The sequence below is a fragment of the Papilio xuthus genome, unplaced genomic scaffold (assembly GCF_000836235.2).
Source record: "Papilio xuthus unplaced genomic scaffold, Pxut_1.1 DF826938.1, whole genome shotgun sequence".
Taxonomy (NCBI): domain Eukaryota; kingdom Metazoa; phylum Arthropoda; class Insecta; order Lepidoptera; family Papilionidae; genus Papilio; species Papilio xuthus.
The window spans coordinates 4,125,572-4,142,410 of record NW_013531711.1 but is presented as its reverse complement, the minus strand read 5'-3'; the positions used below and the strand labels follow the sequence as shown (position 1 = coordinate 4,142,410).

The window sequence follows — 16,839 nt, the reverse complement described above, 5'->3', positions numbered from 1 at the left end:
TACGTTCAGCTGATATTTCTCATACCAATATACCAGCAATAGTACTCAAAACTTCGTATAAATTATGATATAGGTCAGTACAAAAGCGTCCGTAACATTATTCCGTTTTTTTGTCTTAGGCGATGCAACATACCATTTCACATTTTTTTGAAATTCTTTATCCACCAAGTATCAAAGTAGTATTTTTCACCTTTAAAATTTGACCTGACCGCTGTCCTTAAATCATGTTACATTTTTATTTTAATCTTAGCTGGCTAGTGAATTTAAAAACATTGATGTAATAACGTCAGACTGACATTTTGACCGATTATACATTTCATTTCAATATTTCTCAATTCTAAATTTTTGTAGCATATAACATGTATTTGATTTCAAACCCGTTAAAATATACAAAATGTCTTAAACCGACACCACAGAGGCTTGTGGACTTTAAAGGAAACGATGAATATGATTGCTACTCGGAAAATTACATCAAATGTTTTTGGGACCTATGCGATTACCACAAAAGCGTAGAAAGTTTCGTTACAAAGCCAAAAGAACAAGGTAAATTCGACAATTATTGTCCTCTTTAAGAACTTTTAGGGAACTGTAAAATAAACTACATAATAAGTAATTTTTATACCTTTACAGTAATCATACAACAACCAAGACGACAAAATAAAATATAATCATACTAAAGCTAGCTTTTGCAAAGTAAAAAGTACACTGGACTTGGAAAATAAAAAAATAATCAATAAATATCATTTAATAAATTCTACATCATGTAAACTTTTTTGATTTCTATATAATACTTGTCGTACATTCATATTTATTCTGGATTCTTTTACATACTTTCCAAACAAATTCCATCCATTTTTATCAATGTTATTATTCATATCACAGATTAATTGTTGCTTATCTGTGATATATTTGAAGGTTATGGTTTTATCATCTATTAATGAATTTTCTAGATTGTTCCATGGTTCCGATGCTGTTGCCACAATTTTTGGTACAGCATGGTATGAGAGGCGTGCTTCTTTTGACATTATAGCAATATCACCACTCTCAAGTAGTATTGCAGATGGTGTTACACTTTTCTCTCTGCCACCAATCAAAAATATTGCAGATTGTCCAAAACTGAAAATTTATAAAAAAAAGTATTTTAACGCTGGCAACATTTTGTATCACTACTATTAAGAGTGTTTTTATCACTACTGCAATCAATTTGAATTATCAGTTAGTTAACTTTACTTGTACTGTATTTATCTGAGAAAACATAAATTATCCATCCAACAAAAGTCTGGCTTATGATACATATGGTCTCTATATATGTATTTAAAGAAAGTAAGTAAAATATAATGTTTGTTTTACTGTAGCTCAGAAATGGCAACCCAATGGTACAATTCATACAATAACATGCATAACACCTCTTACCTAAATGAGAACAATGGAGCTTCTAAGTTGATCTCAGAATGATCTGTATGGGCCGAGAGAGTGGAACTCAAATGGTAATAGTTGACAATCGCAGCCTCTGCTTTGAAATCTTCATATCCCAGATATTGGGCTATACAATCACAAAGTTCCCCCAAGTCTTCTGGAAATACTGATTTGTTATCCTCACTGTATATCTGTAATAATAATACAAATTATGTTTAGTTTTTAAAATGTAAATTAATGGGTTAGGTTAGATTAAATAATAGTTACAAAATATAAAAATAGTGACTGCAGGACAGGTAAATATTTGATTTAGTCTTTTTGTACCTAAAACTAAAGAATTATTCTATTGTCTTAGGAAACTCTAGAATAAAAAAAAATCACATAAATTAGTAAAAATTGAAAAAAGACAATAACATGGTGGAAATTCAACTAAAGGGTCTGTTTCATAAACTATCCTAATTAGTTTAAATCACTATCTGTTTTAATCCTTAACATTTATAATTCAACAATTTAATATTAACTTTGTACTTTAGTGTCCCAGTTGTGATGATAACCGAGTGTTGTCCAACGCATCTTTTTTAGCAACTTTAAATCACATTCTCCTTTCCTGTAACATTCTTTCCACCAATCATTTAAAATTATTTCTATGTCTATATTAGTTTTATTTGGTTTTCTAGAATATTGCTCTAAACATTTTCTTATCCAATAACGCTGTCCCAAACTTGTAAATGGGTTCTTAATAAGCATTAATCCAGGATGATGTACAAATTTATAAGTTTTCCACTCATTTGCTGGTTTTAAACCCATGAACTCAATTCTAGCATCATCTATAGTATATTGTGGGTTAAACAAATAAACCTGAAATTAAATAAATTTTTATTAGAATGTGGAATTTTATCTACAAAATATATACTTATTAAATATGGTAAACATAAGGATTTTTTATGTAAGTTCTCATAAAAACATAACCTACCTTTTCAGTAAATTTATCTTTTTCAAATGATATTACATTCTCAAACGATGGCTTGTTATTATTACATTTATAGTATTTAAAAATATGCATAAAATTATTATCATTAACTTGATCAATTGTACGTTTCATGATCACTAGTTGAATATTTATATGAACGAATTTTTTAATACGAATCAAACTTATACATGTTCAAAATTATCTCCTATCATTAATCAAATTCAACTAATGCGATAAAATAAACCAGGACAGTGCAGTACTTAAGAACTTAACAATAGAATTATAACATAATATTTTGCAAAAATGCGTTTTGTTGTCATTTTTTTGAAAGACGTATAGACGCACACGAAATGTCAATATATTACTCGATGTCGTCATCATAATGATGCGCTATGCAATTTCGAGACGTTTTAGATCAGCTGTGAACCGGATTAAAATTTCAGTTTCACTAATCTCTCACTTATAGAGTTAGGCTATTTCTTGGAAATTACAGATTTTGTTTAATTCCAGCAACCGTCAGTACCGATTGCAACTTAAAATCTGTTTTTAGACTATACCACTATAATCTTTGTACTTGAACATAAATTGTCATCCATTTGTCAATGTCATTTCGTTTAAGAAGTAAGAATTAAAAAATAAACTTAAATGCGAAAAACAATTTTGTGATATAATATTTTAAGCGATTATGATAAATATTTAAGTGACTAATAAATAAAAAAGACAAAATGAGCTCTACGGCAATGCAAACAACCGAGATAATAAAGGTAAGTTCAAACAAAACTTCTATAAACTAACAATAACCATACAAAAATATTAATTGTTGTTACTATTTTAGCCGGCTCGTTAAATTTTAGTTAATTATTTTCAGGATAACGGAGAAATTGATGGTAAATCAAAATTAAGAAAATGGTTAAACATGAACTTTAGAATTGAGATGACTGATGGGAGGGTGCTAATAGGTGTATTTCTCTGTACCGACAGAGATGCTAACGTCATTTTAGGTAATTTTCCAAAGAATTATTATAACAAGAGTATACAACGTATAAAGAAGTTTTTTTTCATTCAATATTAAAAAAATATAAAACACTTGCCTATAAGAAGAACCCCTCATGTAATTTTACTATATCCTAAAAAATCATATAATTATTTTCCTGTAACAAGAAGAGAGTTCATTACATCAATAGTGATGTTATATATTATATGTAATTGTTTTAGGAGCATGTTCTGAATATCTGAAGAGTAACGATGGTGAAACTGAAGAACCAAGAGTTTTGGGTCTCGTCATGGTGCCAGGGCGTCACATTGTATCAATAAAAATTGATGAAACTATGGATACTTCTCTACAAAAATTTTATTATGAAGAATAACACTATTAAGTCTCATTAGATTTATTTTAAAATGTATTTAGTATGGTAAGTAATAAAAAACAATTTTTATTCATATGATTTCTTATTAACCTTCCTTTAAACTTTGAATTAGATGTTTTATTAATTCAACTTCTTGATAAATGTTTTTAGAATCATTTGCAAAGGGATTATAGTCTTCTGAATTTACAATATTTCCATGCGACAAAATATCTATCAGTCCTTGACATATTGAATCTATACCAGTTGTGGGGTCAATTAAAACAGAGCTTAAGAAATTGAAATTCAAAATATTCCTTAAACAAACATATGGATGTAAGACTTGTGCGGTATTTTTTATGTTTTTATAATAATGTATACTTAAATTTCTTACATCTTCATCCTCGTCTTGCAACAAAACAATTGCAGTCTTGATAGATATTATTTTTATTTCATCAGAATATTTGCTTAGTTTAGAAGCAATTTCATTATTAGTAATCGCTGAAATCATTCTCATATCTACATCAAAGTCCTCTGCAAAACATAACTTGTATGTAATTTTACATACAACCAATATAATATTTTCATTGTCAGTTGTTTTGGCAATAAATGGCGTCATATACCTTAATATATAAGGAATTCTTTCATTTTTTATGTATTTAACAATGTCTTCAATATTTTCTTTGATATCAATACTTGTTAAGCAAGATATTTTATACAGAATCTTCCAAATAATGCAACTATACATTCTCTTAGGAAATGATAGTAGAATATTAGCTATCTCTCTCAGTATGTCTCCATCAATATTTGAATCTAGTCTTGCAAATAAGATTTCACAATGTTTTTCATATTCACTGCTGTTTAAAATATTTTGTATGCCATTAGGTAATTCATTTGACGGACAATTTCTTAAATATTTGCTAATTTGTGTATTCATCCATTGATAATGTCCAGGTTCATTTTTGCCTGTTTGTAGTAAAATCTTCTCTAAATCAGACACTTTATAATCCCTATTGATAACATGTTCCATTAATTCTTTGCACAAATAAGAATGCCGTTTACAATGTACAATTTCATTGAATTTATCTTTCAATAATTCAAGTTGGTTCAGATATTTTGTATCTTTGTAATAATTATTACAAATTACCAATAATAAAAGGCAACCGTGAAGGAAATTTTCACTTGGTTCATCTATTTTGATAAGTAATTCATAAATATCATTAAATGAATATATATTGAATATAGATTTTGCTGTCAATCGTCTTATAGCAAATATCGGACTTCCCAATAGTAGACTTAAATTTTTCAACAGTTCCTCAGTCTCCATTTGAGATTCCAAATCATATGTGAAGTTATATCTCTTTGCGATATTACCTAGAATATTTAGTATAGGTAATAAATTGGAATGTGACTGTAATATATCTTTGGTATTGTTTAATTTTAACTGTTCCAATATAAACAACCATAAGTTAGGGAAATGTGTCCGAAATTCATCACATGCAACGGTGGCAGTCACCTCATCTTCGGAACCAGATGGTTTCTTTTGGCCAATTAGTTTAGGTATTAAACCACCATATAATTGAAGTGCGGCATTTCTGAAAACATTAAAATCTAATTAATATTATAAATATATCTTATTAATAATATAAATGCAAATGTTTACATATGTGGATGGATGTTTGTCTGAATCTATCTCCGGAACGGCTGAACCGATCTCGATGAAATTTGGCATACATATAGAACATAGTTTGGAAGAACGCATAGGCTACTTATTATGTTTTTTTTTATTCCGCGCGGACAGAGCCGAAGGTGACAGCTACTATGAATATAAATTATAATCAATTCTCTCATACATATAAAAAAGATATACCTTATTTGCCAATGTGGACTTGTTAGATTATTAAATGCAAGTTCAGCTAATTCAGCAGAATAATACATAACCTCTGTAATCAGACTACTATCTGTGACTATTCTTGTTAGGAGGTGTATGTACACAGCCTTCGGTAGATCTTTTTCATTGTCACAATTTGGTGAATCTTTCACATTGTCATCAAATGTTTTGCAAGTCACTAACGAAGTGTTGATAAAATAGTGGAACAATGGCTAAAAAAAATTAACAAAACTGTATTTGTAAGTTATACATCAAGATATATTTATATACAAGAACATAGGACATATACAAGAAAATATAAATTTTTGGTTATATACGAATAGAATAAGGTTCTTTCCAATTCTTGCTCTTTGTGCAAACATATAGGGAATGTTCTCGAATTTTTTAGGTTGGTATCTTACTAAAATTATAAATGCCAATGTGTAGATGGATGGATGTTTGTTAACATCTCCAGAACGGCTGCATGGATCTCTGAAATTTGGCATAGATGTAAAATATAGTCTGTAAGAACACATATACTGCTAATCTGTTTTTTTTTCAATCCCCACGGGCGATAGCTAGTTTAAATTAAAAAAAAGTAATCCAAACCTTATTTTTCCGCATGTCATTACTGACAATTCTATGTACCATAATTGATAAACCTGCACCTCTTCTTGTAACAGATGCCATGCTGTTGGCTTCCAAAATCAATTCCTCGAGTTTTTGTTTTAATAATAATAGGGGTAGATTTGAAAGGCTATTCTCAGATGTCAAAGATGTTAAACAGTGTATACTTTCACCTGCAATAAAATAAAGTACGGGTTTTATTTTAAATTCTTATCAACACTTTTTGTACAAAAAATAATGGCATGGAACATATTGATAATAACGCACCTAAAGCAACTCCCGCTGCTTCTATAGCCCCTTTGTGACGAGATGTCTCCAGAACTTTTGTAATTACGGATAAAGATTTTTCACATACATCTAGTTGTGTATCAGAATTACAATATTTAATAATAAGTGCTGCCAATTCACAGGATGCCTAAAAAATATTAATTAATATTAATATAAAAAAAATGAAAATTGTGTACAATATTAAAAATAATATAAAATACCTTCACATTTAACCACAAACAATTTAAGACGATTTGTTCTAATCCTGTAATTTTAGTATCGTCTGCATCATTACTTGAATAACCCGAATTTTTAATAATTTCTCGAACCATATCATTCATTTTAGAAAAATCGGAACTTGTTGAAACTCCTTCTTCCCAAACAAATTGATTAGATACACCTTGTAATATGTCTAACAATAAATTAATAGAATCTTCAGTAATTTTCAATTTATATGAATTTTTAATACATGCTTCGAATAAAGCACATAATATACACATATATGAATGTAACTGTTTTCCATTTTCAATTGATTCCACAATATCTCTTTTTAAATTGTATTCAGATAAAAGCTCATTATAAGAAAACATAAAAATATCTTCTACATTTTGAAACATAGCTGCATTTACAGACACTTCTTTTAAAAACACATTAGCTAACAGTCTGAATATACTCTGCGCACAGTTTATGTCATAAAAGAATTTACTTTTAATTTTAAAGAGTGCATTATCAATAATTTGATTTATTACAACTGGCTGTTTCAATTGTTTTATATAATGACTCAACATTAATTGTACAACATTTTCTCTTATATCATCTGCAGGATCATTTAGCAAACTTATCAGTTTTTTAATCACATCTTCATTATAAAGAATCCAAAATTTATTATCAGATATAAAATCTATTAATAAATAATTGATTTGCTTAAATTGATTTTGTTTTTTCTTCGGAAACTCGGTAATACAATTAAAAAGTATATTTGTTATTTTAATTGTAGTAACTTTACGTTGATAATTCCCATTTAGATTCAATGAAAAGATTATAAACTCTTGCACTTTTGCACAAAATGATAATAAATTTTCCTTGTCTTCGTCTGCTTTATGTGGGTTATTTAAATGTAATGTTTGCAGACGGCTTAAAAAGCTTCCCAAACTGTTTAGCATGCTCAATCTTAATACAGTACAATCTGAATTAACATTATCAGAAAGAAAATTTAAGATTATTTCATATTCATTTCTCCGAGGCCAAGATTTTCCATGAGACACACACACTATATCAAAAGCTGTCATTCTAATTTGAGGATTACAGTGTTCTATCCCACATAGAATATTTCTTTCAACCTCTGTTAATACTATCCAATTCTTTTCAAATAGATTAAGTTTGTTACATTGCTTTGCTACACTCAAAATACTAAACATTCTTTGTCCAGTGTCCTCATGTTTTTGTAAAGAATTTATTATCATCATACCCACAGATGGAAATTTCTTGAGTGTACTTAAACACCAGTAGTTTATGAAATGTTCCTTTGCTTTATGTAAAGTGGAACAAAGCATTTCTGTAATTTTGTCTAAAAAAACATCTGCCCATTGGTCATCGGAATACATTTTCTTCAATATAGAGTAATACATATCAGCCCCTGCCGATACTAATCCAGGTCTACATAGACTATGTAATAGACCTTCAACTAAGTTGTATCTATCTATAAATGATTTTAAATTACCCTTAAATTGGTCTATGATTTCAGAAAATGTTAAATATTTAGCTTTGTTCCAATAGAATGCATGAATTTCTTCTATAATTTCTTTTTTCATTTCGTCATCAATTACTTCAATAACATATTGTAAAATTAATTTATTTAAATTTCTAGTTCCATTAATTGAATTCTCCCAATTATGATTCACTAAGTTCAACAATCTTATTTGATTGTGTTTTGTGAACACTATACTTTGTAAATTTGTGCCCAATAATTTCTTTAGTGATATTAAAACTTTAAAAACGATTGTTCTATGATGTGAATATTCATAAGCCATGTTAATTAGCAAATTTAATATAGAATTGAGAATATCATTTAAAATAAAACCATATTCATGATCCTTTTGTGTCAGAAAATTGGACTGGAACATTCCATAAGTTATTGATAGTTTTATTCCTTTGTCTTCATTTTTTCCTTCGCTTCTATTTAATTGTTCCAAAACACTTTGTAACATTGAATCCATAAAAGCATTGTCTTTATGCAAACAAAGAATGGTATAAAAACATGTTGAACAAAGTAATTGATCGTCAAACTCATTTAGTCCATGCAGTAGATGATTCCATAGTTTTTGCAACATCTTGCTGTAGACTTCCAAGGTATCGGTACTATGATTTGATTGAGCATTTATTTTCTTTACTTTCAGTAATATTTTCTGTAATGAGAAAGTAATTCAATTTTTTAGTCACATTCATAACATTAATTTATATTTTATCATGCAATAGTGACTCCATCAGTACGGAATTAAAAAAACAACCTAATAAGTAACCTATGTGTTCTTCTAGACTATGTTCTACATCTTTGCCAAATTTCAGGGGGATCCATTCAGCATAGTTCTGGAGATATCTTCAAACAAACATCCATCCAAACATGCATTTATAATATTAGTAAGATAACATTACCTGTAGTGTCTTTGTGTTCAATTCCGAAGTAGACACTTCAAGACTTGATAGAATACTGTTTTGATCTTCCATTTTCTGTGTGAAGGAATAACCTAAAAGAGAAAGACCATACGAGGTTTCATTATAAAAATACTAAACAAATACAATAAGTAGTCTGCATTTCACTGTTGAACATTGGGCTATAAGTTGAAAATTATCTTAGGAAATCTAGTTGAAATAGTAGCAAAAGATCTGATGTTTCTAAGTGGTAATGACTTGTTTGAATGAAAACTTTAAGGGATAAAATTTTAAACATTATTTTAATTACACTGTATGCTTTGGCATTTAGTTGGTACCAATAGGCACAACAATATCCACAATTAACCTTCTTATAATTTAGCACACAAATTAACACATAGCACTTAGATTAAAATTAAGACGCTGAGCCACAAAGCTATGATCACTATTACTGATGTCATTTATGCTTAATATCTGATTGAATGTCATTTTTAAGGCAAAAAAGTTCAAACAAATATTTGCAAGAATATTTAAAAAGTAAAAATAACCTAAGAAAGCCAGCCAGCAGGAAAAATGCAATAATTGTTGCTTTAATTATATCACAGTTAAATTTTACAATTTTATAAAAGAAATACTTATATTCGCATCATTATATGCCTTTATAGTTTACTAACAAACTAGAAAATTTTATTAAAATAATCAGCATACCATAATAGACCTTATATGTTCTAATACTAATAAAGTGTTATAATACTTTGTGAGAGAAAGCAGAATGAACCAGGAATTTGAATGTGAAATGTGTGAAATAAAAGGCCATTACTTTATTAATAATTTAATAATCTACAATATCTATATATACAACAAAGGTCAATCAAAATAATTTAACTTTCTTTGATGGGTTCAAATCCCTCCTTCTGCATTTTCTCTTTAAATAAATCATAGTCCCGTTTTCTATCAAAATGTGTAACCCATTTAGGTGGACATGACTTTTCAAATATCATTCGATATTCTGTACACTCTTTTGGTATTCTAGAGCTGTCTCTGATGTTGTGACTATCTAAACACTCCCAATAACGATCTCTAGAATCCCAACACGTCTTTCTCTGAGCACGATCAGGGAATGACATTTTTCCTCCTACAAGTAGCCTATAAGGACAAAAGAAATTTTGATATTATTCAAACTAGATAATCATTACGACGCTTGAGGACGAACAAAAAAAGCTGGCACGCATTTTAACAATTTACAATTCGAAATATGTGACTTCGCGCAAATACCAAAAATAATATTTATGTCGTCGATAATCTTAAAATTAATATCTTGAATTCGTATAATTGTACGCGGCAATGAGGCAACTTTTTGACAAATATCCTTGATATAAATTAAATTAGAAATCTAAGTAATGTTTTCAATGGAGATGTTTGATCTGACGATTATCGATTATTTTTTTAGAACGGCTTATAAGGCAACTTACTTTTGTAATGACACAAAAATAGTCCTAACTAAACGGAACTGGCTTTAATATTAGTTAAGTATCAAAAATTTTAATCTATTACGGCACGGCAATAAATATCATCGGAACTTTTAACCTCTAAATCTTTATAATTCCGAAGACAAAAATGTCAATATCACTCACCTGTCAGTCAGCTCCGAAAGATAGTCGAAGTGCAGATTATAATAATATAGCACAGATACTTAATAGTACTTTTAATTTATTTCTTAACATTTTTTCTTTAGGTATCACGTAAGGAATATGCAGGTCCTATTTTAATATGGCCCTTTTTATTGTTTTCTTTACTTAAGTTGTTGAAATAGGAATTTTGCAGGATTCTTTCTTCCCCTAAACAGTTTATTGTAACTTTCGTAATTTGAAGATTAATTAATTCCTCGTTTTTGTTAATAAAATATTCATACGATACCCTTGGTCTACGATTTCTATTTATAAATAAAAAAATTGTGTAGTTTACCTGCACTTAATTAAAATTATAATCTTTCTAGATATATCTGTTACATTTGTCCTTTTTATATCTTGAATTCTTATCATTTATCATTTTTATTGATACGTTAGATCGCATAAAGTGTACATTGTGATATTAAAACAAATCCAAAAATGTCTGAATTATTAAAAATTAGCGACTTAATTAGAAACAAACGTTCCTTTACATTTTCATTTGAAGTGACCCCAGATGTCGGTGAGGCTGAACTTGATAAGATTACACTTCAGCCAGAATTCTATTCAATAACTTGGCACGCTCTGAGCCATCAGTGTAAAGATTTAAATATTGCTCCATTAAAGTTAGCAAACTTATTAAGGCGAAAACATAAACATGTTTTATTAAATTTATCGTGTAATCTTATGACCAAAGCGTATTTAAATGACTTACTACCATGGCTTCAGGAAAAGGAAATTTGCAATTTGTTTATAGTTTTAGGAGGTGTGTATTTTTTAAATTTTTCATTCAACTCAAGTTTTTTATTCCTGAAGAAATTTGTTTCATTTTTTGTTTTTAATTTACAGATTCTTTCAATGCCAATCGATCTGATTTTAAGACGTCCTCTGAAATGATATCCTATATAAGAGCGAAAACATCGGACTATTTTTGTATTGGCGTTGCCGGTTTTCCATATGACGATTGTAAAATTACAGCATTAAAAGAAAAAATTGATCTAGGAGCTGATTTTGTAATATCACAAGCATTTTTCGAATCAAATGTTTACAAGAATTATCTCGAAAAATGCAAAGACGCAAAAATAGATGTGCCCATAATACCCGGTATATTTCCTTTTCAATCGCAAAAAGAATTGGATATGTTCTTAAAGTTATGTAAGGTTAAGGTAACTGAGGAATTCAGAATGAAATTGGAAGAAAAATCGGAAAATGTGATGGATATTATAGAAAATCTAGTACTTGATTTACGTAATAATTTAAATGTAAAACATTTCCATTTTTTCACGATAAATAAACTTGGAATAACTTGCGAATTGGTTAAGAACATTCAACTGTCGTTATGAAAAAAAAATCGTTTATTTCTAAACGGTTGTTCATATTGTCCATATTATTTTTATTATACATTATTTGGTCAAGAAAAAGAATTTCCTATGTTTTAAAATATTTTAGAAATCTCTGCGTATATAATTTTTGAAGAATTTTTTTTTTTAAATAAATGATGACGATAAAATATTTTTATCCTTTTTATAGCCTCTTGTTGCAGTTATTTTAAAGGTAAAGATCACGTAACACTATTTATGTCTAGAGTTATAGTTTTTCGCTTTATTCTATAATAAAATATTTAAAGTAAAAAAAATCTAGAAAATAAGTATGATCGTTAAATGGGTAATAACATTGCTTATCTATTTATCGCGAAAGTGACGGTGTTAAATGCATTAAATTAGAACAGTATATTTTAGATAGTATTAATTTACATTTCGATAAATAATTTCGATAAAAAACAAGAAATAATAGTCATACCAACAAGCCAGAAACTAAATGCGTTATTGGCGTTTCCCTGGAGATAATTTTAAGCAAAAGTGTACTTCTCCCAGTTTAAATCTCACATAAAAAGCGGCAATTCTTTGGGGGATACCTAAACTGGATCCTAAACTGTGCTCCAAAGGCTGGTGTCACTTTTCAATAACTTTATTATGTTGTTTTATTTTAATTAATAAGTATATAAATAATAAACCAAGAGTTTCGTGATATATTTTAATAAGACAGTCCTATATACTGTATTAACAATCGGCCATGTATATAACATCACAACCAAAAAATAAATAGTACAAAAATCAAATTAAAAACTAGTTGCAATTAAGCTCGGTACAGACACAAACTTCTCCCGGGGTATATTAATCCGTTAGGAAAATATTAATACTTTAAAAATATCGGACATATTTTTACCTTAACAATTATTGGCGATGAATCAATATCATAATTAATCAAATTTGAGCTTTTTTTATCAGAACTGCCTCTAATATTTGCCATAATAACATTTTCAAAAAACCGAGTCTGCACCGATCTTGTCAGCTATTGAAAAACTTTATAATAATAAATACGTGTCGTTGCACTACATTTAATTCGTATCGAATTAATTATATAAAATTGTCTACTTATCAAATTAACTAAAATCGATTAACGTGAACCTAATAATTAAAATGACGGAATATTATACACTGGCAATATTTCTAATTGTGTAAAAGCTTCCAAACAACTAGTCTACATCGATACATTGTCTACATTAATTGTTGAATTCTACATCGAAAGTTACAATCTTACGTATATAATTTATTGTTACGATTTGATAAAGCTTCGTTCATTGTTATTAAACAATAACCAATTATTTAGCTACATACTACCGGCTTCTTATATGTATACAAATTCATATTAAAAACCTTAAGCGCCCAGTCAATATCAAATTTAATTATTCTTTGAAATAACAAATGTAATTTGATTGTTAAACGTGCGCACGAAAGCTGACGTTTAAACAATCTTAACGACAAAAAGAAATATAAACATAAGAATACATTAAAAAGGTGTAGAAGTAATTGAATATTTGCGAACACTTTAATATTACAGCTGACGATAATTTGATATCAATGTCATTTAACGAGCTATTGTAAGATCTACTTCGCTAAAAGTTATTCGAGAAGAGAAAATCTATAGACACACAAAGCTAATATGTGAACGGGATTGTTCGCAGGACTAATAAACCTTGTTTAAAGATGATGGTCGATTTTAACGGTATAAAATATACGTGTTCGGCAAGAAATACCTGAAATAATTGTTTTAATTCGGTGAATAGATCTTTGTATTAAATCTTTCGACATTCATTTTGAACTGTAATTATTTCTAAGATGTTTGTATCCCGTTTGATAATTCTAGACGAACATCTAAACTTAATAAATATTTGATATGTCTACTCAGTTATATTAAATTTATGTAAAAACAATTATCATCTACAATTCAATGAAAACAAAACTTTACCAAAATTAGAAATTAACAGAATACTTTACCGTCATACACTTATTTTGTTCACTTACCATAGACCTGAATTGACACTGAATTCAGTCTTATTTTCATACATGTCGCATCTTACGAGGTAGTTTATTTACATAAAAATTAATTACGACAAAGATAGTCACTTGGAATTGAAAACTCAAATATTTTTTTTAAATAAATACATCGAACTATAAAGTTGTTATTTTTCGGACGAATTCTTTAAATACTCGTATCAACGCTGTTAAGAGCCATTCCAAGATGTATTAACCTTATTTCAGAACCTACCTTACTACTAGTTTCACAAACATAAACAAAATATACTTCTATTAATACTGTTAGGTAATCAAAAATATAAGACATTGCAAATGGGTTCATTAACGATGGTCCCCGAATTATAGCTTAAAATAATTATTTGCTGGTTTTCATGACTGATTTCGTTATATGTAGTAAATTATTTGATTATTATTTTGTTTTATTGCTTTTATTTTTAAAATCGGCAGTGACTGTTTGCAAGCAATTTATAATTTTTATTTCGATTCCAAATGTCTATCGCTATAAACAATAGTATTAAATATAATCCCTACAATACATATTATATATTGTTAGCCAAAATTTTATTTTATTTGTAACAACTATATCTACGCTGGTATTGTCTCAGTGTTTATCATTATACGATATTTAACATATCAATAGCAACTTTAAGTTTTATCAAAATCGTGTAATTTTTTTACATTCTTTCATATCTTATTTAGTGTTACCATTTTATCGAATTCAGTGGTTGCAACATTTTTATATAGATTCCATTTGCTCTGTCAACTCCAGAATAGGACTCTCACTGAGCGGCAACATATTGCTGCTTGGCGGCAGACTGTGGCCTTGCCAAGTGGGCTGAAACAAAGTTAAATGTAATTTTATTATAAAATATTATAATACAATCGTGACCACTGTCTGTCAAAATGTGCATATTTTTTGCTATTCTTTCTAAATGACATTTGCCTAATTTTGTCTACAATCTAAAAATCAGCAATAAATAACGTGAAAACTGAATAAATATGCCTTTTTAGGGTTATGTTTTCCTCAAAATATTAATTTGCAAATGGCACCACTAAGATCGTAACACAGTCAAGTTTAACCTTGATTGGAGAAATAGTTGCACAAATGTTCTCTGAAGTTTTTTTTTATAGTTTTCTGTTTCGTTCAATATGTATATGAAATATTGAAGTTAATATTTTTTTTAACGTTCGATCGACAAGTGAGGTGATGCAAAATTTATTCCATTCTCACTTCAACCATAAGGAGATTACTTTACCCTTTTTTTTTTACAAATTGGTTAACTTTAGAGTACTGGTAAAGAGGAGTTTGTAGTTAGCTTTTTGCCTATATTATCCATTTTTCCTCATTCACAGATAACATTTTACGTTGTGACCTCTGACGGAAGTTTTCTGAGATTAACTTCTGATATCTCTGTATAAAACATATCGTCATCCCTGACATTAGATTTGACACAACAGAGATTACAATTTTATTTTATAATAATTAAGGATTTTAGGGTCAGAAACCCACGGTAATTGTGATTTAGCTTTTTTGTTGGACACGTACATATTTAAAAATTATATCTACTAATGTTTTGTACATAAAAATGAACTAGCATGCATTACGTGTCATCTACGAAAAAGCTAATTTGCAAATAAAAGGTGTGAAAATAAAACAAAGTAATATTATAAATACATTTACTTATGATTTTAAAATAAAACTTGATTCTAAGTAAAGCTATCACATCTTACAATATAATTTTATTAGCAAATTATAATAAATCCTCTATACAGACTTTAAAGAGTAGACAAATACGCGAAAATAACCTAATAATTAATAAATAGATGCTTATGTAAAATAGCATAACATTGGGGAACATTTTAAATGAATACATAGGAACATAAATTTCTAAAACAGGTATGTATTTCTTAACGTTAAATTGAATACCTTTGGCAAGAGAGGATTAGAATGATTGGGCTTTGCCGATTACAATTTGTTTACGAAATATTATAGGAATGAATAACATTATAATTAATTATTAAAGTCCATTTAACTAACATTTTATTTTATTATTATATTATATTTTAGCATTTGAATAAAATCAGAATCATTTTCATCAAGTATATAAATAAATATATAACATACGGTAACTTTAAAGCACTAATTATTGTCATGCATTCTAAAGAAGATCCCATATTGAGAATAACATAATTATGTACATATAAATATTTTAATTTAACAAATACACGCTACAATGAGACCAAAGTTCAATCTAGCTGACAGCTGCCGTGACATGTCACGTCACGCGGAGTGCAAATGTAGTTTCTACCAATGTCTCTTCATTATACCATTAGATTCCAATTATGTAAAAAATACCAAACTAGAGTTTTTGGTCGATGAAATTTAGTGACAAAAATATCTTTGCAAATAATTAACTTTTAATAACAAAATGAAAAGTAAAGGATATTTTAATAACAATACTATTAGTAAACGTGCAAAATAACATCAAATCTCATGGTATATTGAACTAATTGTGGATTTCTACATTCGGAGATCTACTTAGTTGATCTGTTGGAATACCTGGTAGCAAGTTTGCGGCTGGAACAGGCCCCCTCCCCACTGCCCCGCCCACAGCGCCGGCTCCAGACTCTCGCGCTCCCCCTCCCGTCCCTC

At 28.6% G+C, this 16,839-nt stretch overlaps 5 protein-coding genes and 1 long non-coding RNA gene across 6 annotated transcripts in view; 3 read left to right on the top strand and 3 right to left on the bottom strand.

Moving 5' to 3' along the window:
• Window positions 1-271: 271 nt before the first annotated feature.
• On the top strand, window positions 272-768 carry LOC106121748 (uncharacterized). The gene is made up of 2 exons (XR_001228071.1): window positions 272-543; window positions 631-768. It is a non-coding gene; the product is annotated as an uncharacterized LOC106121748 (long non-coding RNA).
• Window positions 731-2,871, bottom strand: AlkB (alpha-ketoglutarate-dependent dioxygenase AlkB). The gene is made up of 4 exons (XM_013317544.1): window positions 2,390-2,871; window positions 1,945-2,274; window positions 1,414-1,607; window positions 731-1,116 (listed from the first exon to the last, which is right to left on the bottom strand). Exons 1-4 carry the CDS (start codon window positions 2,516-2,518, stop codon window positions 741-743), a joined length of 1,029 nt encoding a protein of 342 aa, XP_013172998.1. The 5' UTR covers window positions 2,519-2,871; the 3' UTR covers window positions 731-740.
• Window positions 2,872-3,033: 162 nt separating this feature from the next.
• Sbat (LSMD1 domain-containing protein Sbat) lies at window positions 3,034-3,826 on the top strand. The gene is made up of 3 exons (XM_013317546.1): window positions 3,034-3,150; window positions 3,255-3,387; window positions 3,602-3,826. The coding sequence occupies exons 1-3, from the start codon at window positions 3,112-3,114 to the stop codon at window positions 3,751-3,753; spliced, it is 324 nt and encodes a 107-aa protein (XP_013173000.1). The 5' UTR covers window positions 3,034-3,111; the 3' UTR covers window positions 3,754-3,826.
• LOC106121744 (uncharacterized) lies at window positions 3,770-10,979 on the bottom strand. Its single transcript, XM_013317542.1, has 7 exons — window positions 10,615-10,979; window positions 9,146-9,237; window positions 6,715-8,898; window positions 6,494-6,641; window positions 6,209-6,399; window positions 5,600-5,832; window positions 3,770-5,324 (listed from the first exon to the last, which is right to left on the bottom strand). The coding sequence occupies exons 2-7, from the start codon at window positions 9,215-9,217 to the stop codon at window positions 3,839-3,841; spliced, it is 4,314 nt and encodes a 1,437-aa protein (XP_013172996.1). The 5' UTR covers window positions 9,218-9,237; window positions 10,615-10,979; the 3' UTR covers window positions 3,770-3,838.
• Window positions 10,980-11,198: 219 nt separating this feature from the next.
• On the top strand, window positions 11,199-12,247 carry LOC106121746 (methylenetetrahydrofolate reductase). Its single transcript, XM_013317545.1, has 2 exons — window positions 11,199-11,575; window positions 11,659-12,247. Exons 1-2 carry the CDS (start codon window positions 11,251-11,253, stop codon window positions 12,150-12,152), a joined length of 819 nt encoding a protein of 272 aa, XP_013172999.1. The 5' UTR covers window positions 11,199-11,250; the 3' UTR covers window positions 12,153-12,247.
• Window positions 12,248-15,907: 3,660 nt separating this feature from the next.
• Sik2 (Salt-inducible kinase 2) overlaps window positions 15,908-16,839 on the bottom strand; it is a 47,176-nt gene continuing 46,244 nt past the window's right edge. Inside the window, exon 10 of the mRNA XM_013317541.1 lies at window positions 15,908-16,836. Within this exon, the coding sequence (XP_013172995.1) occupies window positions 16,726-16,836 (111 nt within the window). The 3' untranslated portion in view covers window positions 15,908-16,725. The remainder of the gene's footprint in view (window positions 16,837-16,839) is intronic.